At 54.6% G+C, this 24802-nt stretch overlaps 1 protein-coding gene across 18 annotated transcripts in view; it reads right to left on the reverse strand.

The window, feature by feature from the left end:
* Positions 1-24802, reverse strand: part of Cercam (cerebral endothelial cell adhesion molecule) — a 37671-nt gene that overhangs the window by 7316 nt on the left and 5553 nt on the right. For 3 of the 18 annotated variants that reach the window (XM_063244309.1, XM_063244307.1, XM_063244306.1), the window contains 14 exons: positions 19306-19486; positions 17249-18859; positions 16615-16684; positions 14218-14487; positions 8763-9102; positions 8477-8565; positions 6614-6724; positions 6408-6525; positions 5719-5853; positions 5421-5646; positions 3144-3263; positions 2829-2905; positions 2635-2741; positions 1420-1552 (listed from right to left, as the gene is read on the reverse strand). In XM_063244309.1, the coding sequence (XP_063100379.1) occupies positions 1420-1552; positions 2635-2741; positions 2829-2905; positions 3144-3263; positions 5421-5646; positions 5719-5853; positions 6408-6525; positions 6614-6687 (990 nt within the window). In that variant the 5' untranslated portion in view covers positions 6688-6724; positions 8477-8565; positions 8763-9102; ... (2 more) ...; positions 17249-18859; positions 19306-19486. The other 15 variants (XM_063244304.1, XM_063244303.1, XM_063244299.1 and 12 more) reach the window with 10 other exon arrangements.

Genomic DNA, 24802 nt, shown 5'->3' on the forward strand with positions numbered 1-24802 from the left:
CTGTCCGCTTCCCACCTGCCTACTGCTCTTCTTAGTGACAACAGCTCCTTGTGGTCAGCCCTGGGTACACCATGCAGCTTCTCCGCTGGGCGCCCACTGCCCAGCAACTAAAGTATCAGCTCCACCAGGCACCAAGGCTCTCCAGGCTCCAGAGCAGCTCTCCAGAGAAAATCATGATGGTCACTACCATCCTGCTCCATTCACTGAAGGCAGCTCGACACCAGGGGCTGTGGCTCATCTCCAGGGACCGTGACATGGGGATGGACAGTGGCTCATCCATGGCACAGGGCAAGAAGTATGGGGCTGGGACTGTAACTTTATATTGTTATTATTATTTGATACAGGGTAGCCCAGGCTGGCCTCACACTTGTGGCAATCCTCCTGCCTCAGCTTCCCGAGTGCTGGGATTACAGGCTTGTGCCACCACACCCAGCGTTTCAACCTTATTGCTGACCTGCAGGATTGGTCACTTGGGCCTCCTGAGCCTCTCAGAGGAAGTGAGGCTAGTAGGAGGAGGGGAGACCCCAGCCCCCCACATCACAAGGAGAAAGACTTTTTTTTTTGGTCTTTTTTCCTTTTTATCAGTATCGGGGGTTGAACTCACAACTGCCTGTTTGCCAGGCAGGCGCTTATGCCGCTGAGCTAAATCCCCAGCCCCGGGAAAGACTTTTTGTAACTTTGTTCTTTTTGTTCGTCTGTTTGTTTTTGAGACAGGGTCTCACTGTGTAGCCCAGGCTGGCCTCGAGCTCAAGGCAAACCTGCCACAGCCTCCTGAGATTACAGGTGTGCGCCACCATGCCTAGCAGTAATTCGGTAAATATGAAAATATGAAATCCATTCAGTAAGTGATGAACTATGTCATCCTCCAATTTTAAAGACAGTTAAAAAAAAGTACAAATGTAAGCTTACAGACTTGCACATATGAAATAAAAATAAAGCAAAGGGGGGCCGGGAATACAGCTCAGGGGCAGGGTCTGCCTGGCGAATATGAGTTTGATCCCTGGCACCCAATTAAAAAAAAAAAAAAAAAGACAAAAGAAAAAATAAAAGCAAAAGTAAAGGCAGGTAGGGTGGCTCTCACCTCTACCCATTTGGGAGGCTGAGGCAGGAGGACTGTAAGATCAAGGCCAGTCTGGGTAACTTGGTGAGATCCTATCCCAAGAACTGAAGATGATTCGGGTCACAGCTCACCGGCAGAGCCCTTGCCTAGCACGTGAGGCCGTAGGTTTCACAGCAATGACACGTGTGCACGCACATGCACACACAAGCAGGAATTCAGCTCTGTGCTCTCTGAGGGCCTCAGGACTCCTTCTCCGGCCCTCCAGGCTGCCTAGGTGTGGAGCATCTCCCAGACTCTACTCCTGAACACCTCCCCTGGGCCAGGCTGGCTTGGCCCCTGCTTCCTGCGGGCACCCTCACCTCTTCCCAGATGGAGTAGTGGCTGAGGAAGCAGCCCACCTCGCCCTTGGTCAGCGTGCGGCCCGAGTAGGGGTCCTGGTAGCCAGGGAGCAGGTCCACGCCCAGGCTCCTGAGGACACTGCTGTTGAGCATCCTGTGGGACACAGGGACTACAGTGATGGGTGCTGGCCAGGGCCCCTCTGGGCGGCCTGACCTGCATGCGCTGTAGAGTCACGCCTGAGTCTAGGCTGAAGGAGGTTTCAGCTTTTTGGCTCTTTTGTGTGGCCAAAAACTGTCAGCCACAGGGCCTGGGGAACCACAGCCACCTCAAGGAAAGGGGGAGGTGGGCTGCAGGGCTAACGGAGGGGCCCCAGGATGGATGTGGGTGACACGCTGGAGACTTCTTGGGCAGAGTCCCCAGCACAAGATGGACATCCTGAAGTCAAAGAGACAGGAGGATCTCAAGTTCTAGCCTGGCCCAGACAACTTAACAAGACATTGTCTCAAAATAAATAAAAAATGGCTGGGATGTCACTCAGTGTCAAGGCCTTGAGTTGACACTGGGTTTCATACTGGGTCAAGGCCCTCAGTATGAAAAAGGGGTGGGGGTGGCTGGGGTATAACCCAAACAGCAACCTGGCTCAGGTCCCCAGGAGAACATAGTGGGCTGAGCCCCAGCCCCTCAGGGACCTAAGTCCAGGGTAGAGGTGGAGACTGAGACCCCGAACCTGGAAGACTTCCCAGGGCTCAGGACCAGTCCTGCGAACCTTCACTGACCAAGTCACAGAGAAGCTTAAGAAGGCAGGGTTATTAGCCATTTCCACAATGGGGCCCACCGTGCCTGGGGTCACACGGCTGGATCCCAGGCCCACTGTTCTAGCTTGCTCCAGGGGGTCAAGGGAGGTGTCTTGTCTTGTATCTGTCTGCCCAGAACTCCCTGAGACAGCAGGACTCAGGCCCTGTTTGGGTTTTTGGTTTGTTTGTTTGTTTTCTGAGACAGGGTCTCACTTCCTATAGCTCAGGCTGGCCTTGAACTTATTGTCACCTTGAACTGGTAGGGATCCTCCTGCTTCAGCCTCTCTGGTGCTGGGCTTAAGGGCATGTGCCATCCCACTTGGCTCACTTGGGCTCTGTTCTCAAGTCTCCTGGACCTTCATTCACCCCCTCTGCTCTGCCCACCCTGGGAGCTCAGGGAGAGACCACGGCACCCCATGGCTGCATCCCACGGAGGCTCACCAGCCATCCACAGCATCCACCACGCGCCCTGAGATCTCCATCTCCCAGAGCGAGCTCAGCATGCGTTGGCGACGGGCAGGCCTGCGGGCCAGGCTGATGACAAAGACCTGGGGAGCAGAGGCTGGCTGCAGGGGAGGAGGAGGGAGTGCCCAGCCCTCTGGCCCAAGCCCAATACCACAGATTGGAGGCCTCACCTCATCAAACCCCATCTTGCTGGGCCTCTTCGGGGGGCAAGACACATGAGCAGACACCTGCATGGGGGGCCCATCCACTGCAAAGGGAGGCGCCCATCATGAGTTCCAGCCCCCTTAGCAGAATGCTGGAGCCCAGGAAAAGGACACCAGACCAATATGGTGGCACATGCCTGTCATCTCAGCACTCAGGAGGCTGAGGCAGGAGGCCCGACACAAGTCTGAGGCCAGCTGGGTTATGTAGTGAGACCCTCAGAAAACACTAAAGAAAGAGGCAGTAAAGGAAGGTGGGGCCCGGTGTAGGCTTCCCGGCCTCACCGAGCGCCTGCAGGATCAGGTGGATGAAGTTGATCTTCTCCTCCTCCAGCCCCTCTCGGGGACCCACGGCCACGTTCATGTACCCGAACCGGTGCTCATTGCATATGTAGGCAGAGACCCCTGCAGAGAAAGGGGAGAGCCAGTGGGGCAGGGCTTGGGGGCCTTGCTGGGCGCTTCCAGGCGGTGGTGCTGGCACCCAAACCTGACTGAGTCTCGCCTGGGATGTGGGGCCCACCTGTGACTCAGCTCAGCTGTTCCTGGGGCTCCAGCAGGGCACTAGGGCCACGCTCTGCGTGGTGGGTGGAGGGAAGGAAGGCGCCACGGACACCAGTGAGCTGTGTGGCTCCATCTCCGAAGTCCCTGCATCCCCAATGTGCAACGCTAATCAGGGGACCAGCAGCTGGTTTTTTTCGGTCCTGGGAATCAAACTCAGGACCTTGTGCTTGCCAGACAGACAGCTGTGCCACAGAGGTATGCCCTGGTTGGAACACGCCCCTCCTCTTCCCGATGGATGTCCCTTCCACATAGTCCACCACCCGCCGGCCACAGTGGCCTCTTCCCTGGAGATCTGTCACTGTGCCAGAATCATCCTCGGGGCAGGTGCCCACTATCTTTCTCTCTCATTTCTTTGCAGTGCTGGGGGGTCCCACGCCCCTTCCATGCTGGACAAATGTTCTGCCACTGAGCTGCCTGCAGCTGCCATGGTGCGTTTGTTTCTTTGTTTTATTTTGTTTTGTTTTTCAGTTTTTTGGGGCAGAATTAGAGATTTAACTCAAAGCCTTTGTGCTGAGTTACACCCTCAATCTTTTTTATATTGTAAGCTTTTATTTTATTTATATTTTGTTTTGAGACAGGGTCTCACTATGTAGCCCAGGCTGGCCCTGAATTTACAGCTAAGTCGCTAAATTGCCCAGGTTGGCCTTGAACCTGGGACCCTCCTGCCTCAGCCTCCCAGGGTACTAGGATTACAGGCCTGCGCCACTACACCCAGGGTACACAGTGCATTTGAAAGCCAAACCCACACCGGGCCTGACACAGAGCCTGGCCCAGGGTAGATGCATGACAGTAATTAGACCTGATAGATAGACACAAACTGTGCTTCCCTGATTCTTCAAACCAGCAGCCATGGACGAGCGCCGGCGGGAGGGATCACAGAGCGCACCCCAGCCCTGGAAAGTGAACTCCTCCTCCCCGTCCTCATCCATGCTGCAGACTTCTCCACCTGGAGCACTGAACAAAAGATCACGGCACCCTCTCTGGTGCCTCAGGACATGCTGCTTGCCCGGCTACAAGGCTTCGGGGTTCACCGCACTCTGAACACGAGCTGAGCTGTTCTCCACCCACCACACAGGCTTCACAGCCGTGGCCACATCTCGGTCCACGTCCTGAATTACAACTCTGCAGCCTTCTTAAGCATAGCACAGTACAACACCTGGGAGGCTGAGGCAGGCGGACTGCCACAAGTTCGAGGCCAGCTTGGGCTACACAGTATGTTGAAGACCAACCTGAACCATAGCAAAATTCTGTTTCAAAAGAGAGAAAAAAAAAGAATGGCACCCCAACATTCATATCTCTCTCATCTTCAACCCTTCCAAAGGTCTGGATTTATGTCATCCATAACCAAATACTTTTGGTAACTTTCATCTGAAAAATACTGTGGTCGGGGTGTGATGCAGTGGTATCGTGTGTGCTTAGCATGATCCCAAATAAAGACATGAAAAGGCAGGGGTGTGGCTCAGTAGTGCAGTACCTGAACTTGCAGCAATCCTGCCTCAGCCTCCCAAATTCTGGAACTGCAGGAATATGCTACCAGTGTGGGAGTCGCCTGCCCTCTCATGTTGCCTGCTACCACTGGGCCATTGTATCTGCTGGTCCCTCTGTTTAGAAAGCTCTTTCCTGCCCTTATCCATTGTCTGTCCATATTTTAACTCTGAGATTAATCTCTCACCTTCTCCAGTAGCTTCCCCTGACCAGGCCACCTCTAGGCTAAGACTGGACATGCTGGGCTGCAGAGCACCTATAATCAGAGTTCCTTCCTGGCTCAGCAGTGACCAGAATGGAGGCTCAGAGGGCAGGGACTGGCATGTGGCAGCTGGTCCACAAATGCTTGCTTGTGAGGGAATGAATGAGGGCACCTAACCCGCTAGTGTGGGGTTCAGGAAAGGCTATGATCCAAAGGACAAACAGGAGCTAATAGGAAGAAATACAGAGTAGAAATGGGAACAGAATGTGCAAAGGCCCTGAGGCCTGAGGGACACAGCAGGCACAGGTCCTTACCAGCAGCCTCACAGGCATAAGCGAAAACAATGATGTCATCAAAGGGCCATGTGTAGTTGGGGTGAGGGGGGTAGAAGGTGAGCTGGTCTGCCCCCTCTGCCCTCAGTGATACCAGGAAAGTGGAGTGGACCATGGGGACCTGGAAGCAGCCCTGGCGCTGGCGGTTCTTGGTGGGGAAGTAGTCAGTCGTGCGGCGGTAGTACCCCTGGAGATAGGAAACGTTGGGCTGCAGGGTTCCCTCGTCACAAACCCCCAAGCCTGCAGGCTCCCTGCTGGAAGCCCGGCTCCCACAGCTCACCTGAGGGGTGATCCCACACCAGAAGTTGGAGTAGTAGGTCTGCGAGTCTAGCATGGGGGCCACCACCGGCAGCGCCTGCTCCGTCAGAAACCGCAGCGTCTGGTTGTTGGTTAGAATGTTGTCGGTGTCTGCAAACTGTGGGGAGAGAGCATCACAGGCCTCAGCCCTGTTGGGTTGTAGCCCCCAAGGAGGTGGCTGAGCGGGGGGGTCTCCCCAGGCCCTCAGAGGCCCAGAACAAGAGCTCCCTCAAGCTGCTCATCACCCAGGATCTGGCCTAGACACCAGCCAAGCAATGGACCCTAAAGACCAGACCTGGGTGCCTTGGCCAGACCTGCGCAGCTGATCGAGACCTTCTCTGAGAGCTGGCTGAGGGAGCAGATGCCAAGACCTTCGGTGAGCACTAGCCTGAGAGCTCGGCTCTGTAAATTCCAGGCACACCCCAGGAATTTAGGCCCAGAATATATCCTAGGACCTGTCTCAGGAAGCCATGCTTATTACGTAGTTGGAGCTCAAATGTCAGGAGCCACACTCACATCCGGTCTGGCCCTACACCAAGATTTCTACTGGGGTCTTGAGATGTAGTCCTGGCTGGCCTTAAACTTGTGGTGATCTTCCTGCCTCAGCCTCCTAAGTGCTGCTGTGCCATCACACCTGGCTCACAAACCCAGTTCTAAAGCAGGCTTCCTTACCAGGATGTAGTCAGCCCCCCAGGCCCTAGCAAAGGTTAGGGCTTCCTGCTTCAACTCCATCAGAAACTGGTGCCTTTCTTTGGTCCAGTGCTTGGGGCCTTCCTCATCAGGGTAGGACCTGAATGGGTAAAGAAATGAGATGTGTCATGGTGTAGGTGAGCATGGCTCTAGGTACCAGCTGTCCTCCACCCTCCCCTCAGTCGCACCTGGGTTCCCCCTCGGGCCTCCAGATCACAGCTGCATAGTGGTGGCCCACGGCCGCCAGCCACTCCCGCAGCATTGCCGTGGTGTTGTCTATGTTGTGGTCCGTGGCGCACCTGGGGACATGGGAGGACAAAGGCTGTCACAGCCTCAGGACTGAACCTCACAACGCCAATGCTCAAGCCGGCCTCTTCAGGGAACAGCACCTGATCATCACCCTGGGAGCCTACCTGCACCTGTCACAGCCCAGATTAAAGAGGGCATTTAAATGCCAGCCCTCACATTTGCTGGTCACTTTCCCTCCTAACTGTGTGACCCCCAGTTAGGCCCTTTCTCTCTCTGAATAGGGACTGCTTTCCACCACCCTCAGGGGCTGTATCAGGACCAAACCACACACTGAGCTCCTGGGTGTGAATAGGCCTGGCTCTGCGGACGCGGAGCAGTCTCCCAGGTCTTGGGAGGGGTCCTCATTTGGAGGTGGGGGGCTTAGTCAACAGCCCAGGGTTCAGGAGATGCTGCCCCTTTAAGCCAGTTCCCCAGAACTGAAGATTAACTACGTGTCAAGCCCTGTGGGGTGGGAAGGCCCTCACTCTCAGTTGTTGCGATTGTGGGCCCCACCCCGCCAGCTTTGGTGTGTGGTGTGTGGCGAGGAGTTTGTCATTTGGCGTCCCAGCCTCAGCTCAACTCGACTCCTCCCTGTTCGGTTTTCACAGACTCTGGTTGTGGCATCTGGTTGCAGCGCCCCCCCCCCCCGGGGACGCCAGGGGTCAAGATAGGGAGGACGTGGCACCAGCACAGCTGGAGGAGAGCAGCCAGACTCCCTCAGCTGCTCCCCAGGAACCTCCACGCGGGACCCCAGGAGATCCCAGAGCGTCCAGTCTGCTCCACTCTGAGCCAAGACGATCACAGGTCCCAAGGGGTTCCCTCTGGGACAAAGGCTGGGGCAGGAAGGTCTGGAGCTCACAGACCCCGGGGAAGGCCCAAGAGGTGGTGTAGAGGGCTGGAAGGCGGGCCAGGGTTCCCCGCGTTGATCCCAGGAGACAGGGGTCCTGTCCTGGGCCCGGGGCAGAAGAAGGCCTGTCTGGGAGGGGAGGCCCCTATCAGGCCGCTTAGGAGATAGGTGCAGTGGGGTCACCCGCGAGGCTGGGGGGCTGCATTCCCCGGGGGTCCCCAAAGCCAAGTCGCTCACCAAAGGGCCAGCCTGGCCCGGGGATAGTCCAGCCGTTCCAGGGCGCCCAGGTAGTGGGGCAGGGAGTGCTCGGCATTGCGAGCCAGGATGGCCAGGACCACAGAGGGCAGCGGCGGCTCGGCGACCCCTGAAGCCCGCACCTGCAGCCTCAGCAGGAGCAGCAGCGCGAGCAGCGGGGCCGAGAGCATGGCTGGCGTGGGGCAGCTACGGCCCCCGGGGCTAGGCCCGGAGGGGGGCGGGGCGGGGCCTCGGCGGTCGAGGGGGCGGGGCCTGCCTGGCGGGGTGGGCACCCGCGCCCTGCGCGCGTGCCCGCGAGTCCCGTGCTCTCCCCTCCGCTGAGTGTCGCGGAAAGGCAAAGAGGAGGAGAGGCGGGGTCCCGGGTGACGGCATCGGAGAACATCGACTCCTCGCACCCTGAAGCCTCAGCCCCCCGGAACCCGGACTCTCCCGATCCTGAGTCCCTGCCTGTGCGGCTAAGCGCGGACCTTGGCTGCAGACCCCGCGTGGCCGAACCCACCCGGCGCGGCCGGCTCAGAGACCTGGCTCCTGGCCTCGCCTCTGCCCCGGGCGCCCCCTGGCGGACCCAGATGGGAACTTCTCAGACGGCCGAGAACAGTCGCGCGCCGAAGGGGAAGCCCCTGCTGAGAGGGCCGGGGGAGTACAGGGTCGGGCTCCTAACCTGGGGACGCCGTCCCGCGGTGCTCCTCGCCTGACGTCCTGGCGCGTCAGCGTCCTCGCTGCATCACGGGCACCAGGACTCCTCCGGTCCTTTAAGAGAGCAAAGCCCGCTCAGATGAGTGTAGGATTTGGGGACACAGAGCTCCTGGTGAGCCCAAACTGCTTTTGCCACAGTGCGGGTACAGCCTCCTCCCCACCCCCGGGGGCAGGCCCAGGCCCTAGGACCCTGTGGGGCTGGAAGGGAATTCCCAGGCTCCCTTAGGAGAGGGACAGAAAAGGGGAGGAACCTGGAGATGTCCTAGGTGGGCTGGGTGTTTGCCTGTGACCTTTCCTGAGCTTCAAGTCCTCATGGGTACATCCAGCCCAAGGCACCACCTGACTGCAGGCTTTGCCCCGTCTCAGGGAGGAGAAATCCCTGGAAGGTTTTGGAGTTGGCAGAGCTGCGAAGGAGAGACTCCCCAGCGATTGGAAGGTGACCCTTCAGCCCCTTCCAGGGTCAGAGAGTGGGACCAGACAAAGACTGTGCTCCCCAGGTGACAGCAGCCTGACAACACCTTCCACCCGAGTCCTGCACTGTTCTGGCCCGAGGCCTCCGCCAGGTTCCGTCACAGCTTCCGGCCAGTGGCCCTGCAAAAAAAAGGAACCCAGAGTCTGTGGAGGTGCAGAGACCACACACCAGCAGTGGGAGCTTCTGGCAGGAAGGCAGGGGTCCTCCCAGGACAGGGTTCCCTCTCTAAATCCCAGCAACATCCACCTTACCCAGCCCAGAGTCGCCCCAGAGCCTCTGCCAACCCTGTTGGTGGTGGAGTGCAGCATTCCAAATGCTGTGACCTCAGCATCCATAAACTGAAACTTAATCATCAGTGTGGTGGTACAGAGAGGCCGTTGAGAGGTGATTAAGTTAGGGGAGAGATTAGTACCCTTATAAAAAAGGCCTGGGGCTAGTTTAGCTCAGCGGCATAAGCACCTGCCTTGCAAGCAGGCGGTCGTGAGTTCAATCCCCGGTACCGATAAAAATGAAAAAGAAAAAAAAAAAATCCTTACAAACACAGGATGAAAGAAAAAAAAAAAAAGGCCTGACATGGGCTGGTGATCTGGCTCAGCAGCAGAGCTCCTGCCTGGCAAGCGCAAGGTCCTGAGTTGGATCCACCACCCCTCAAGTCCTGACACCTAGCCTGGCTCAGTCCTTGGGCTCAGTACCCAGGACTGAAAAAAAATTGAATGTAAAACAAAAATCTAGATAGTAATAAACCAGGCATGGTGGCACATGCCTGTAATCCCACCATTCAGGAGGCTGAGACAGGAGGGTGGCTTCCAAGTTTGAGGACAGCCTGCACTATGTAGTGAGTTAAAAGTCAGTTTGAACTATATAAACCCTGTGTCAATAAACTGGGCATCCTTGCAAGCAGGCAGTCGTGAGTTCGATCCCCAGTACCTTATCGGTAAAAAAAAAGTTTTGAGTGCTGCGATTACAGGAGTGCATCACCATGCCCAGTTTAATTTATTTATTTTTAACTTTTTTTTTTTTTTGTCTTTTGCCTTTTTATCGGTACTGGGGATTGAACTCACAACTGCCTGCTTGCAAGGCAGGTGCTTATGCCACTGAGCTAAACCCCCAGCCCCAATCTCAGCACTCCTGAAGCAGGAGAATCATTGCAAGTTTGAGACCAGCCTGGGCTACACAGTGAGCTCAAATTCAGCCTGAACTACAATAGTGAAACCCTGGCTAAAAAAAAAGAAGAAAAAAAGTCAAAATAAATAAATATGCAAATAAACATTGTCCTGCCTAAGGTACTTTGTCCTACTGGCCCAGGGTCCTGCCCTCCCTCCAGGCCTGTCCCTTCCCTCCTTCCCCCTGCGCCTCAGGGTTCTCATCCCTCCTGCTGGAAAACCCTCATAGCTACTTTGCTTCCCGCCTGATTGGAGCCCCTCAACTTCACCCTCAGCCAGGCTCACTGCATCCCATTTCCTGTGCTCCCTGCCCCCCCCCCCCGGAATTTCCGATGCCCTGGGTGCCCTCAGCAGTGTCACAAGGGTCTCCTACCACCTTCTGGAGAGGGAGGGAGGCATCTCCTGGGAACTCATTTTCTCACCACCTAAACTCTTTCCTGGCAGGCACCTAGCCAGCCTCTGCACCGCCTGTCTGTTCTTGGCAGAGGCCCCCCCACTACTGAACAGCCCCCCTAACCTCTCTTTTTTTTGGGGGGTCCAGATCATTTTATTAAGGGATTTGGAGTGGGGACAAAAGCTCAAAATACGCTTTAGACAAGGAGAAGGGACGTCCTTGGCATGGCTGGATCTCACATTCCCGTGTGTGCCGTGACTGAAAAAAAAGGCCCCGACCTCTCTTATATCCCCGATCTCCCTCTCTCTGGTCCTTCTTCCCCGAGTGCGAAGGACTTGTGTGTCCCCCAACTGCAACTAAGAAAACTTCGAGGCGTCCACACAGTGGCTTGCGATCCAGCCTTTCCAGCCAAGCTTCTGGACACAGAGTAGGAGGCTCTACCTCTATTCACTGCTTGGCCCAGGTCAGGGCGGCTCCTGCTGGACTGGTGTCCTCTAGCCACTCCCCCCAGGGACACTTGCAGCCTCTCTCCTGCAGGTGACCATGTGGACTGGACATGGACTAGAAACTGGACCCTCACCACTGCCCACAGGCCACCCATCCAAAACAGAACCGATCCCCACTGCTGGGTCAGCCCCCAAACCCCCTGCACATGCACTGCCACCTCTCTCCTGCACTGCCTCTTACCCTCAGCATCAGGACCACACACATGGGCACTGCTGCCGCCACGACCACCATCACCCCACTGCCACCAGTGGGCTCTCTTCCCGGAAACTGCCGCAGGCCCTCGGGGCAGCCAGGCTCTGTGCAGCCTGATCCGGGCTTCCGCCCCTCTCATCCCGCCCCTAACCTTCTGCCCCACGGAACTGGACAGCTTCCTGTTCCAGGACACTGCACGGTTTCCAGCCTCCCTGCCCTGTTTTCTTGTTTTCCTGCTGTCTGGGCTGCTCTCTCGCTTCCTGGAAAATTCCTACTCTAGAGCCCTGCAGTCTCGGTGCAACTTCCTCTGGGAAGCCCTGGCTGAAGTCGCCTGAGGCAGTACATCCCGGCATGGACCCTGTGTGACCACACACACTGCAAGTGCTTCCTGAGAACTCAGGTTCATGGGGACCTCTGCTTCTACAATGCAGTGCAGGGAGACAGAAGGAAACTGAGCAAACCCTCAGCGACTAGGTGTTTTGACAGAATGGCACATGATATGAACAAATAAAACCAAGCAAAAAGGAACAGACAGGAGCTGGCATGGGGCAGGGCCCAGTCAGTGGGGTCTAGGAAGGCATTTGAGAGTACAGGGAGGCATGGATCTAGGGAAGATCTAGGAAAGGATTTCCGCAATGGAGACAGGTGGTGCAAAGGTCCTGGGGTGGAACAGGCAAAAGGGCCAGTGCAGCTTGGAGCAAAGGGAGAAGAGCAGTGTGGGAAGACAATAGGGTAGGTGAGCCCAGTCCAGTCACCCAGGGCCTTAAAGCCAGAGCTGGACTTTAGATTTCATTTCTAGCAGAGCTAAAAATGGAACCCAGGGCTTCATACATGCAAGGCATGCATTCTTTCCAGCTCCTAGAATTTTCCTTACTGCTTTACATTGCTGGGGACTGGACCCACGGGTGCTCTCCCACTGTGCTATACCCCCAGTGCCTTTTAAAAGAATCTTGAGACAGTGTCTCACTAAATTGCCTAGGCTGAGCTCCAACTTGTGAAGCTTCTGCCTCTGTACCCTCCCCACCCCAGCTGAGACCACAGTTGTGAGCCATTGTGCCCTGAGATGCCTGGACTGGATTTTTAATTACAGTACTGGAGGCTGAACACTCAACTACATTCCCAGTCCATTTTTGTTATTATTATTATTATTATTTTTTTTACTTTGAGACAGGATCTTGCTGAGTTGCTGAGTTGCCCAGTTGAACTCAGACTTACTTGAACCCTTCTGCCTCAGCACCCGCAGAACGCTTGAGTTACAGGCGTGCACCACCCTGCCCTGCTCCTTGATTTTTTTTTTTTTAAATAGGTAGGAAGACCCAGGGAAAGTTTGCAGGGAACAAGACGGTGCATCTGAAAAGCATCGTGGTGGCTTGCCCCCTCAGAATGCTGACAGGAGGCCAGGGTCAGAAGCTGGATGCCCCCAGATAGGAAGAGATGGTTCTGGAGCTGAAATGGAAATGGGGCGGGTCCTACAGGCCTCCTGAAGTTGGATGTGGAGATGGAGAGGAATCAGAGTGGTTTTCACCTCTGGCTTGATGTAGACTGTTAGTAAATGGGGCAGCATTGAGGAAAAGCAGATGGAGAGTGAAAATCGGGCACTGGGCTGGGCGTGGTGGTTGCACACCTGTCATCCCAGCACTTGGGAGGCTGAGGCAGGAAGATCACCATGAGTTGGAGGCCAGACTGAGTTATATAGTAAGTTCAAGACCAGGTGAGACATGGTGAGACAAAAAACAAAACAAAATACATCAGGCACTGCTGTGGGTCTCATTTTGAGCCTCTTTGGACTTCCAGGAAGCCATGTGAGCCCTGCAGCAGGCTCCTGACCTCCATATTTCCCTGCCACACATCCCCAAAACAGAGTCTGCAGGGATGGGGTAGGCTCCGCAGAGGATCTGGCAGGGTTACTACTGGAGGGTCGGCCATCTGCTGCCTACACTCCCATTTATACTCAGGGTTTTGCTCCCTGCCCCATAGAATCATGATATGCTGCACAGGTGACCTTGGCCAAATTCACAGAAATCCTAATGGTGTAGAACTCAGCAAAGCACGGTCCCCTCTGTTTGGCAGCACCAGCCTCACATGGAGACTGGGCAGGCAGAAGATCTGGGATTGGAGGGCAAGCCACCTGTCCGGGCGCAGTGCAGGGGTGGGGCTGGAATTTAGGGCTCTGTGCATGCTGGGCAGGTGGTTTACCACCGAGTTATACCTCAGCCCAAAACAATCTGTTGTTAATAAAGCTTCTAAATAAGCCTAAGGCAAGCAAAAGTCTGAAATTGCTGCTCTGTAGAGCTACAGCCTCATTCTCCAGATCACATAGGGTATAAATTTCGGAGAATGCAGACTGTTGGTGCCCATCTGGTCAGGCAGGGTCCAGACCCAACAGGACCAGCACCTAGGCAGGGTTCCTACCCCTGGCAGTCAGTCACACCCCACCAGCACTGTAGTTCTGGACAAAGCCAGGTGGCGGCGCTAGCACCTCAGGCTTCACTCTGGCTTGGTGAACTTAGAGACCCCAAAAGGACTGTCACATTCCCCAAGACCCTCATCCTGCTGGGACCCCGATCTGGCACCCACTGGCAGAGCTTTGCAGCATGACCTTGACCAGGAAGAGGGGTACTGAAGCTGGTATACCCAAACTGGGGGATCCAGGGCTGCCCCTGCAAGGTTAGGCAGCAAGGTTATGGAGCCTCCCTGTTCAGGGAGAAATCAGCAGGGCCAGACATCTGGACTTGGAGGTCTGAGGCCCAGGTAGACAGCCCAAGCCCACTGGGATGCGACCATCCCACTAACCCTCTGCCCACCCTGTCCAGCCGTGTTTGAGGTTCCAGAAGCTGCTTCCCTGCCAAGGGGTTGGGGCGGCCCAGAGGTGCCTGGCAGCCAGACGTGGCTATGGGGTTGGGAATCCTCGTGGCCCAGGGGCCAAGCTGGCTGGGAGAGGGGTCCCAAAGCAGGAAGATGCTTCATGGAGCTCTTACCAGCTGCCAGATTCATGTTGCCCGAGTTGGGGGCTCTGGGCCCCTGTCCTGCTTTGTGATCAAGGAAGCCCAGGGTGCTGGTCACAGGATGGGTCCTCACCCTGTTCCTGGTTCTGGGTGCATCATGGCAGCTGGGAGTCCAGGGGCCCAGCCTGGGCTCTGTCCCACCTCTGTTTCCGAGCACGGTTCCAGGAAGACCAGACCCAGGGCTGAGAGAGGTTTGTCCCTTCCGTGGACCCCTGGTCCTCTTCTTTCCTATCTGAGGGAACACTAGGGCCCCCAAGTCCCATTGGAGGCAGCCTTGCCCGTCTTAGATGCAGCACACCCCGGCCTCTGCTCTAGGAATCTGCCCACACCCCTTATGTCTGCAGGGTCCACCCAACACCCACAGGCACTCCCAGACCACCCTGTCCCTCTGGGCCTTGGCCTCCTCCTCCGGGAACCCATATGTGGAGCTGTCCTCCTCGGAGGCTCTGCCTCTGCTCGCAGGAGCCTGGGGCCAGGCCAGCTGTTTTCCTTGGGCAGCCAGCTGTTTTGCCCATCAGGAAGCAGCCCTGGCTCCTCTGCTAAAATCGTGGCTCGTTTGCAGCGTGGCAGCTCTGCCGGGCCAGGGCCTGGAAGCAGTTAACTCCTCAGGCCCGGGAGCCCCTTCCTTCCGCAGCTCCCAGCACTGTCCCTTCCACTTTCCCCTGGCCCACAAGAGTCCCCTGGCTGGGCCCCAAGTAGACCCGTACTGCTGTCCCCAGGCCCCTCATCCTGCTGGGACCCCAATCTGGCACCCACGCCCTACGCCCGTCCCAGCCTGTCCTCACATGAACCCAGGTGGGGCCAAGGTTCCCAGATGTAGCTGTTACCCTCTTCCAGAACCACCATAGTCCCAGTAACTGTCACTGGCTGTTGGCTGTGTGCCAGGCATATAATCTCATTTCACTTTTACAAGAACCCTCTGACGTAGGGAATATTTTTATTTTACAGAAGGGGAAACCAGGAAGCTTGGCGTGGTGGCACGAGCCTGTAATTTTAGCACTGTGGAGGCTGAAGCAGAAGGGTCACTGTGAGTTCCAGGCCAGCCGGGGTACATAGTGAGTTCAAGACTAGCCTGAACTATCTAGCAAGGCTCTGTCTCAAAACAAAAAGAAAAACAAAAACACGATGAAAACGAACCAGGAACCAAGGTGTAGAGAACTCAAAGCTCTTGTCTGAGATCATCCAAGTGGCGCTGGAGCCAAGGTCAGCTTCCCTCCTGAGCAGCGCTGATGGCTCTGGAATCACCTTCCATGTCACCCTCAAGCCCTCTGAGCCTCCCAACTGAGGTATACGCTCTTTCTCCCTAGTCTGGGCCTCAAGCGCCTGGTCTGTGAAATGGGAAAGCTGAGGGATGGCTTCATACCCACCCCACCTGCCAGATGCTCAAGTGGGTGGTGGACGGGGTTCTGTGCCACAACTTCCAGTAGCTGCCAGCAAATGACTTCCTGATGGCTACTGGGCAGCAGTCCCAGCTTCCTTGCTCCTGGCTTCCTTGCCTGGGGTAAGTGACTCCCTCTTCGCTGCCTCTCAGGCTCCAAAGCCAAAAAGTGGGGATAAGAAGGGTTCCTCTTTTGTCCTTGATTTTTCATATTTATTATTATTATTATTATTTTGTCTTTTTCGTTTTTATCGGTACCAGGGATCGAACTCACAACTGCCTGCTTGCAAGGCAGACACTTATGCCGCTGAGCTAAATCCCCAGCCCCTGTATTTATTATTTTTATCATTATTATTGTTTATCTCTTTGAGTGGCCTTGAGCTCACTTTGTAGCCCAGGCTGGTTCCCAACTCACAACCATCCTCCTGTCTCAGCCTCTGAAGTGCTGGGGTTACAGGCATGACCACCACGCCTGGTTTTTGTTTTTATTTATTTATTTATTTATTTATTTATTTTTGTCTTTTTCTTATCAGTACCGGGGATGGAACTCATGACTGCCTGCTTACAAGGCAGGTGCTTATGCCGCTGAGCTAAATCCCCAGCCCCTGTTTTTATTTTTGAGACAGGGTCTTGCTATGTAGCCCAGTCTGGCCTGGAACTCTGGAAATCCCCCTGCCTCAGCCTCCTCAGTGCTGGCATGGCAGGTGTGCACCGTCATGCTTTGCACATCCTTGATTTTGTTGTGGAAAAGATGAGATAATGCAGGTGAAGTGAGGCCCAGGACGAGAGGAAGGACCTGGTAGGAAGTGTCACCTCTCATACGTATGACTATTAACCACCAACTGCCGGGTCTGAGTGGCCCATCTGCCACAGTGCCTTCGTGCTCAGCAGATGCTACTGTACTTGTGAATGAATGGACCCTCATCCACTTGGGGACCCGCATGGGTAGGACGGGATGGGAGAGGATCACAAAGTGCCCAGATCCCAGTTACCTGGTCGGAGTGAGGGTGCTGCCTCCCACCTAACTCTGCATCCCTGAGGATTCTCTCCTGAGCCCAGAACCTGGTGTGAGGAAAGGGTAAGGGAACAGTGACAAACCAGGGACAAGACAGCCCAGAAGATGACTTGGCTTGGCTGGGTGGGGTCTCAGGGTCTGGGAATGACCCCTCAGGATGCAGTGACCCGTGTTCTCCCCCTTTGTCCCCTCCCCCTGCCCACCATGGGTCAGTTCCCTGGTCCTAGCCTAGACATCTGGAACTGGGGCAGACAAAGGGCTGCGGGAAGGGACAATAACCTTCTGTCCATTTTCAGATGCGGGGCTGGGCCTGGCCAGGGCTGGGGGCCGGAGCCCCGGCGAGGCGGTGCCAGGCCCCCCGCGGGCAGCGGACAATGTTGGCAGTGATGGAGAGGAGCCATTTCAAAGCGTTTTGTTCCCACTGACCCCCTCCTCCCCCATCTCTCGCCCCAGCTCCGGGTGAGGCCCCAGCCCCACCCCCAGCCACCCAAGCCCTGTGCTGGGCGGCTTGGGGACTGGCCACATTCTTGACCTCAGGGGAAAAGTTTAGACTCTCTGCGCCCTGGGCAACAATAACAGTGTCACAGAACTGATTTAGGAGCAACACTTACCATCACAAAGCAGCAGACAAAGAGCCGCGCTGAGACTGTGCTGGGCCTTGGCCACGTCCACCAATCGCCACTCGCTGCTCTCCTGGTTTTGCCCAGGCAAGACCCAGTGCCAGGCCCAGCCGCTGGGCACACTGGGGAGGATCTGAAGTGGGCAGGGGGCAAGAGAGACAGGGGATCCAGCGGGAAATCACCGGGCCCTGACACCTGCTTCCTGGTCCCAGTTTGCTATGTGACCTAGTACAAGTCTTTCTCTACTCTGGGCCTCAGTTTCCCTCTCTGTGTTACGAAGGCTAAACTATAAAGCAAGGCTGGGTCTGTTGACACATGATGTTCTGTAATTCCAGAATTTAGGAAGCTGAGGTAGGAATATCTTTGAGAGTTGGAGGCCAGCCTGGGCTATATAGGGAAACTTTGTCTCAAAAACAAACAAACCGATAAATAAATAAACAAACACCTTACAGAGCTAAAAGCAGATCTGGTAAGCAGAAGCCTTTAATGAATGAACATGGCCAGGTTGTGGTACATGCCTGTAGTCTCAGCTACAGTACTCAGGAGGCTGGAGCAGGAGAATCTCTTAAGCCCAGGAGTTTGAGACCAGCCTGGCAGCCTGGGTAACAAATATAGTGCGTTCCTGTCTTGAGGAAAAGAAAAGATGATGACGGACCCAGCACTGTGCTTACAAAGCCCTTTCCACCTTCACCCCCTTGCAGCATCTCAGCCTCTTGGGGCTCACAGAGCAGGTGTATAATTAGCCTTGCTTTGCACTCAGTGCATAGAGGCTGGGGAAAGGGGGTCGCCAGTGCAGGCCCACACAGCCTGGAGCAGCAGGGCCACCATGGCCAGCCGGCTTCTCTCTGGACTGCTCTTGCGTGGGTGGGGGAGAGGACGAGGCCTCCCACCCAGTGGCACAGGTGTCTGCCTGGAAAGTGCAGGGTCCTAAATTCAATTTCAGGTATCAAAAATAAAATAAAAACTAAAAATAAATAAACAAACAAACAAACGTTTGTGTCATTATCCCCAGGGGGACCCCTCTCTGGAGCTGGTAACTTCAAAAACTAGATTGATTCTTGTCTGGGAGCAGAGATTGACCTGAGTGCAGGGCCTGGATGCAGTGACCTCTGATAGGGCCTCCTGGGATTAGAGGCAGCACGGAAAGACACTGAGGGCTCTCGGGGCTCTGGACCCAGGCTGGGGTCTGACTGTTAGCCCTGACCTCTCCTGGCCATGTATCCATGAACAAGTTACTTCTGCTCTCTGTGCCTCAGGGAGCCACTGAACTCTCCCTGTGGGAGTGCAGGCACCATACCGGAAGGGACAGAGAAGGCCTCCTCTGAAAGGATGGGCCAGGAAGCCTCACCGCAGGCCACTGACTGCCTTTTGAACTGGGTGGCCTTCAATTCCAGCAGGAGAAACCATGGTGAGATACCAGGAGCAAAGGGGTCTCTGTTCTCTGGGATTTGTAATACAGGGGCCAAGCACAGCTTTCAAAGAAAGGTCAGAGGAGATCAAGGTGGTGGAAGATGTGGCACAGGCCTGTAATCCCAGCATTCTGGAGGCTGAGGCAGGAGGACTGCTGTGAGTTGGAGGCCAGCCTGAACTGCAGAGTGAGACCTTGTTTCAAAGAAAAGAAAAGAAAACAAAAGAAAAGGAAAGAAAAGAAAAGAAAAGAAAACAAAACAAAAGGTCAGCAGTAGTGTGTGTCTGCCCCCTGATGCTGAGGCAGGAGGATTTTGGGAACCCAAGCATTTGAGGCTGCCTAGGCAACATGATGAGACCTTGCCTCCCCGCGCAAAAAAAAAAAAAAAAAAAAAAAAAAAAGAACTGGCTTGGAATCCAGAGGTCCTCCAGTCCAGGCTTTCCAGAGGCCACCTCCAGCTTCCCCACAGTCCCTACAGCCCCCCTTTACCAAACCACCAGTGACACACACCAGCCAGTCATCAAAACAGAAAACAACTCAAATCTGGGGACTGATGGGGCTTGTTGGGGTCCCAGGGAGCCCCAGCAAGGTAGCCTTCCCCTCTCTCAAGGCCTGGCCACAGGGCCAGTGGAGCACTCACCAGGACAGAGAATGTCGGGGCCTCCTTAGCCCAGATGGGGACGGCAGTGCTGGGCCGCGGGGGCGCGCTGTGATGCCCGGCTGGCTGCTGCCCTTCACAAGGCTGGGCTGGGTAGCCCAGGAGCCACACCACCTTTCCCAGGCCCACATTTTCCTGGCACGTCTGGGCAAGAAGGCTCTGGCTGGGGTGGGCAGAGGAGCAGGGACAGATTGGAGGGAAGGGTTCTCCTCCTGGTGGACCCCAAGCTCTCCCCTGGACACACTGGCCAGGGGTCCAGGAAGCCAGGGACTCTCAGGAGTATAGAAGTGGGGAGATCGTGGCTGGAGGAGGCCCGGAGGACCTCTACCCCCACCCTTTCCATCCCCACAGCCCTGGGCAGCAGGGCCCACTCGGAGGTGTTGACTTTTCCTGTCTCCACACTGAGCCCTTTCAGAGCAGCCCATCCCCACCCAGGCCAGCGGCCAGCCAGGCTTGCCAGGGAACAGGAGCTGATCGACGCTCCACCTAACCCAGGGCCGCAGGAGCACAGGCCACAAGGGCTTCCCAGGTGTGTGGGGACCTGAGGAGAGCGCCACAGAGAAGAGGAGAAGCCAGGCCAAGTGGCGAAGATGGCAATAGGAAATGAGGCTGGGAAACTAGTAGTAGTACCCCTGTGTAAGCCCAGTAATCAGGAGGCTGAGGCAGGAGGATCATCATGAGTTTGAGGCCAGCCTGAATGATATAGAGAGACTCAAAAAGCTGAGCAGTGTAAACATTTTAAAATGAGGTTGGGAGACAGGAGAGGGATGGAGAGGGACTGGTAGGGGTACCAGGCCCCTAGCAGCAGAAATCCTGGCCCTGGAAGTGGGAGTGACAGAGGACGGAGGACAGTGCCGGGCACAGGGAGGCCTCTGCAATGTGGGCCAGGGGTTCACCGCCTGGCTCTGTGCCAGGGACACTGGACACAGCCCGAGCTACACCTGATGCTGGAGCTCCTGATGCCCACCCGGAACCCACCTCCTCCTCAGCCCAGGACAGGCCCCCAGAGGGAGGGCTGTGACCTGGTCTGGGGCCAGGGGACGCAGGAGGGTGGAAAGTTTCCCCAAGGCAGAAGGCCACGGGGGAGGCGTCTCAGAGGGTCCTGCTCTTTGCTCTCTCTGACTGTCATGTTGGTACATAAAGGGGGTAGAAAGGTCAGATGTGGCCTTTCAGGCCCGTGGGAAAAACTCTGCCCATTTCCCTAATCCATATTTATTGGTGTGAGAGCTGGGATGGGGGGAGCCCCTGCCCCCGCCTCCACTCCGGCCAGGCCAGGTTAACGCTAAGAACAGGCTCCATGTCACCCAAATCCTACTCTTTGTCTTCAGATTGGATCCAGAGTCCTCCCCTGCCCTCCTCCCCTCTGCTCCCCCTACCCAGTCCCCCTTGGGGTTGCCAAGCAACCAGGGAAGGGTAGCTGAGATATTTTCTTTATTACAAGCAAAAGCAAGACAGCGTCATGGCCCCAGGAGGGGCGCAGGGTGGGGGCTGGGCAGAGGGCCTCCTGGGCTCCAGGGGGTTTTGGTCCCCGTCTGCCCTGGGCACACAGGGCCCAGAGCCCACAAGAAGGTGAGAGACTGGCAGGGAAGGGGATGAAGGGGAGCAGGGCAGGGGTGCATAGTCTGGACAATGTTCACAGCTAGGGAAGCGTGAGAGACCCAGGCCCACTCCTCTCACCAGTCACCCACAGGCTGTGCCACCTGTACAGAGTCCCCTCTCTTCTCTGGGGCATGTTTCTTGATAAAATGGGAATCCTGACATGTATTATCTCATTTAATCCTCACCGAAGCCCCATGACATTTTTCCCATTTTACTGGCTAGGAAGCTAAGTGTCAGAGTTGGACAGGGTGGCACACACCTGTAATTCTAGCACTCAGGAGGCTGAGACAGGAGGGTTGCCAGGAGTTCAAGGGCAGCCTGGGCTATTTGGTAAGGCCAGCCTAAACTACATGAACTACATAGTAAGATTCTGCTTCAAAAAAAATAAATTAAATAAATAAAAGGAAACTGAGCATCAGAGTGTGACCTCACGTCTATATTTCTTTGTTTTGCAACAGGGTCTCACTATGTTGTCCAGGCTGGTCTTGAACTCACCATGTAGCCCCAGGTTGGCCTCGAATTTTTGTGCTCCTCCTGCCTCAGCCTCCCGAGTGCTGGGATTACAGGTGTGTGCCACCACATCTGTTTTTTTTTTTTTTTTTCTCAAAATAAGGTTGATAGGGGCTGGGGATTTAGCCCAGCGGCATAAGCGCCTGCCTTACAAGCAGACAGTCGTGAGTTCGATCCCTGGTACCGATAAAAAGGAAAAAGACAAAAAAAAAAAAAAAAAAAAAATAAGGTTGATGAGCTGTAACTCATACACCATGCAGTCTGCCCACAGAAGGTCACAGTTTGGTGGTTCACGGCAGACCAGAGTTGTCTGTCTACCACACCACCAGATTTATATTATTTCCATGGCTCTGAAAAAGACATTCTGTACCCATCCACTACCTCTCTCTGCCTCCTCCCAACTCTGAGCCTCAGGTTTTTGGTCTGTAACATGTGGAAAGTGCAAATATTTCTGTCAGAGCTACTGTAATGCATGGAAAGAATTTAGCTCTGTGCCCAATACAGTGTAGTCGCACCAGGCGTGGTGGCACTGGCCTGGAATGCAGCACTCAAGAGGCTGAGGCAGGAGAATCTTGAGTTCAAGGCCAGCCTGAATGACACAGCAAGACCTCGCCTCAAAATAAAAACAGCAGAAAACAATTGTAGTTGTTAGTTAAATTACAATAACTTGCAAGGCCTCATCTCTTTTGGACTCAGGCATGCTGTCAGAATCAGGTGTGGCCCTTGGGCAGGGATGGGGAACAGGAAGTGACCCCTGGCCTCTCTCACAGGGCTTCTGTTCCAGTGGTGAGAGCAGGTAGGGAGCTCTGTTCAGTATCCACTGGGGAAGACCCAGCACAGCACGGCAGCTGGGTGCCATGGTGACTGAGACTGGAAGCTTCAGCCTGGCACATGCTATGCAGAGTGGATGGGCCCTTAGGATCCCTTTTGCATAGGGACAGGCGGCCTGGCTGTGGCATGTGACATGTGAACATGTAAAGTTACCAATTCATTTTCAAAGGAGGAGCTGGGTGTGGTGATGTACACCTCTAATACCAGCACTCTGGAGGCTGAGGCAGGAGGAGTGTTGCAGTTTGCCTGAGCTATGTAGTGAGTTCAAGACCAGCCTGAATTGCTTAGTGAAACCTTTGCTAAAAGAAAGAAAGAAAGAAAGAAAGAAAGAAAAGAAAGAAAGAAAGAAAGAAAGAAACAAGAAAGAAAAGGAAAGAAAAGAAACAAAGCAAAAGCCAAAAACTGCAAGTCGCCACACTGCAGGCACTGGTCATTGTTTTCCTTATTTTTTGGTCCTGACACTCGAACTCAGGGTCTCTCACTTGCCAAGCAGGCACCGTGCCACTGAGCTATAGCCCCAGCCTCCCTAGTCATTCTTCACATACAAACTGGGCCACTGGAAGCCAGAGCAGGCTAGGACTGCCAGGGAGAGATGCTGAATAGCAAGACGATCTTTCTCCTGTCCACCCACAGGTGCCAGGCCAGGTCACAGCACCCCAAGTAGACAGGGACATTTGGGGCAGGACTCTAGGGCTGGGAATAACCAACACAGAATACAGGGCCTGAGCAGCCTGAAGCTACCGCTGCCCCGCAGACACCTCTCTGTCACACCCTGGTCCTAGGCTTGCCTTGACCCGACAGAAAATCCTTCCAGCTCCTTCAACCACTGCAGTCCCAGAAACACCTCCTGCTCTGTACATGGAGACTCAGATGATGGGCTACAAAATTCTTATGCCTAACCTGGCGTGGTGGCACATGATCATAATCCCAGCACTGGGCAAGTTGAGGCCGGAGGATTGCCCTGGAGTTGGAGACCAGCTTGGGCTACCATAGTGAGTTCAAGGTCAGCCTAGACTACATAGAGACACTCTGTCTCAAAAAAACAAAAAACCTGTCAGATATGAGGTTGTCAGTTCAATCCCTACCAGCAAAAAAAAAAAAAAAAAAAAAAAAAAAAAGAGAAAAACTGCCTCCCAGGGGGTTGGGGATTTAGCTCAGAAGCATAAGTGCCTGCCTTGCAAGCGTGCAGTCCTGAGTTTGATTGAAAAAAAAAGAGAGAGAGAGAGGGAGGGAGAGAGATTCCTGTGCCCACTGCTCATATTTTTTTTTTTTGTGGTACCTACGGAGGATCAAACTCACAAACTCATGACCTCGCACTTGCCAGGCAGGCGCTTACGCCGCTGAGTAAATCCCCAGCCCCTGCCCATAGATTTTTGTCTTTGCTTTTTCATTTTGTATTCATTAGTGAAATAAATAAGACACCCACATATAAATATCATATTATTAGTGTGACAAAGAAAACAACATGTATGTGTGTATATGTATGTATATAAAAATAGTTAAGATATACTACTCATTCCTCTGAGTTCGCTGGGAAGAAAGATCTGTTTTGGTTTTGCTTAGACAGTTGAAGGCAGATGTTTTGTGCTCTGGGTGAAAGATTTGGGGATAGGGGCTGGGGATTTAGCTCAGTGACATAAGCGCCTGCCTTGCAAGCAGGCGGTCGTGAGTTCGATCCCCAGTACCGATAGAAATGAAAAAGACAGAAAAAAAAGAAAGATTTGGGGATGACAATGTGCAATGTGTGTTTCTTTCTTTTTGATTCTGGGGACTGAACCCAAGGCCTTCACCCTGCATTTTGAGACAGAGTCTCACAAGTCGTGATCCTCCTGCCTCAGCCTCCCTCAGTGCTGGGATTACAGGTGTGCATCACCATGCACAGTTTGCTCACACTTTTATTATCTCTGTGTGCGTGTGTGCATGTGTGTGTATGTGTGCATGTGGGTGGTTCTGGGTAGAAACCACAGCCTTACGCAAGGTAGAAGAGAGCTCTACTACTGAGTTGCATCTTCAGCTCTTTTTTGATTTTTTGTCCATTTTTATCAATCTTTCACTCCACGGTTCTGAAGTCTGCTTTTTCATCCACCTGTCCGTCCATCCATCCATTCCTTTAATTGCTATGTCAATAAAGCATTCATCTACACATCCCTTCATTGCTGGTGCAGCAGGGGTTTCCTCAGCACGCCTAGCAGTGCCTGCTGTGAGCGTCTGCGTTAGAAGATCACAGTCATATCTGCCTCACGGCAAGCAAATGGCAAGTGCTTTTGGGTTCTTGACTCCACAGGACAGAGTCAGTGGACAGGAAGAAGGAGCCCACTTCACAGAAGCTGAACCTGCTGGCGTGGTGGTGTGGGCCTTTAATCCCAGTGCTCAGAAGGCTGAGGCAGTAAGATCACGAGTTCAAGCCCAGCCTGAACTACATAGCATAAGCCTTTGTTTCAAAAAAAAAAAATAAAATAAAAAACAAATAGTGATAGAAAACAAAGTCCACAGTGTGGCAGACTGTGGCCCTTCCAGGGGGAGAACCGCCAATGTCTCC

The sequence above is a fragment of the Cavia porcellus genome, unplaced genomic scaffold (assembly GCF_034190915.1).
Source record: "Cavia porcellus strain 051 isolate PalLab524CR breed Dunkin Hartley unplaced genomic scaffold, mCavPor4.1 scaffold_49, whole genome shotgun sequence".
Classification (NCBI taxonomy): domain Eukaryota; kingdom Metazoa; phylum Chordata; class Mammalia; order Rodentia; family Caviidae; genus Cavia; species Cavia porcellus.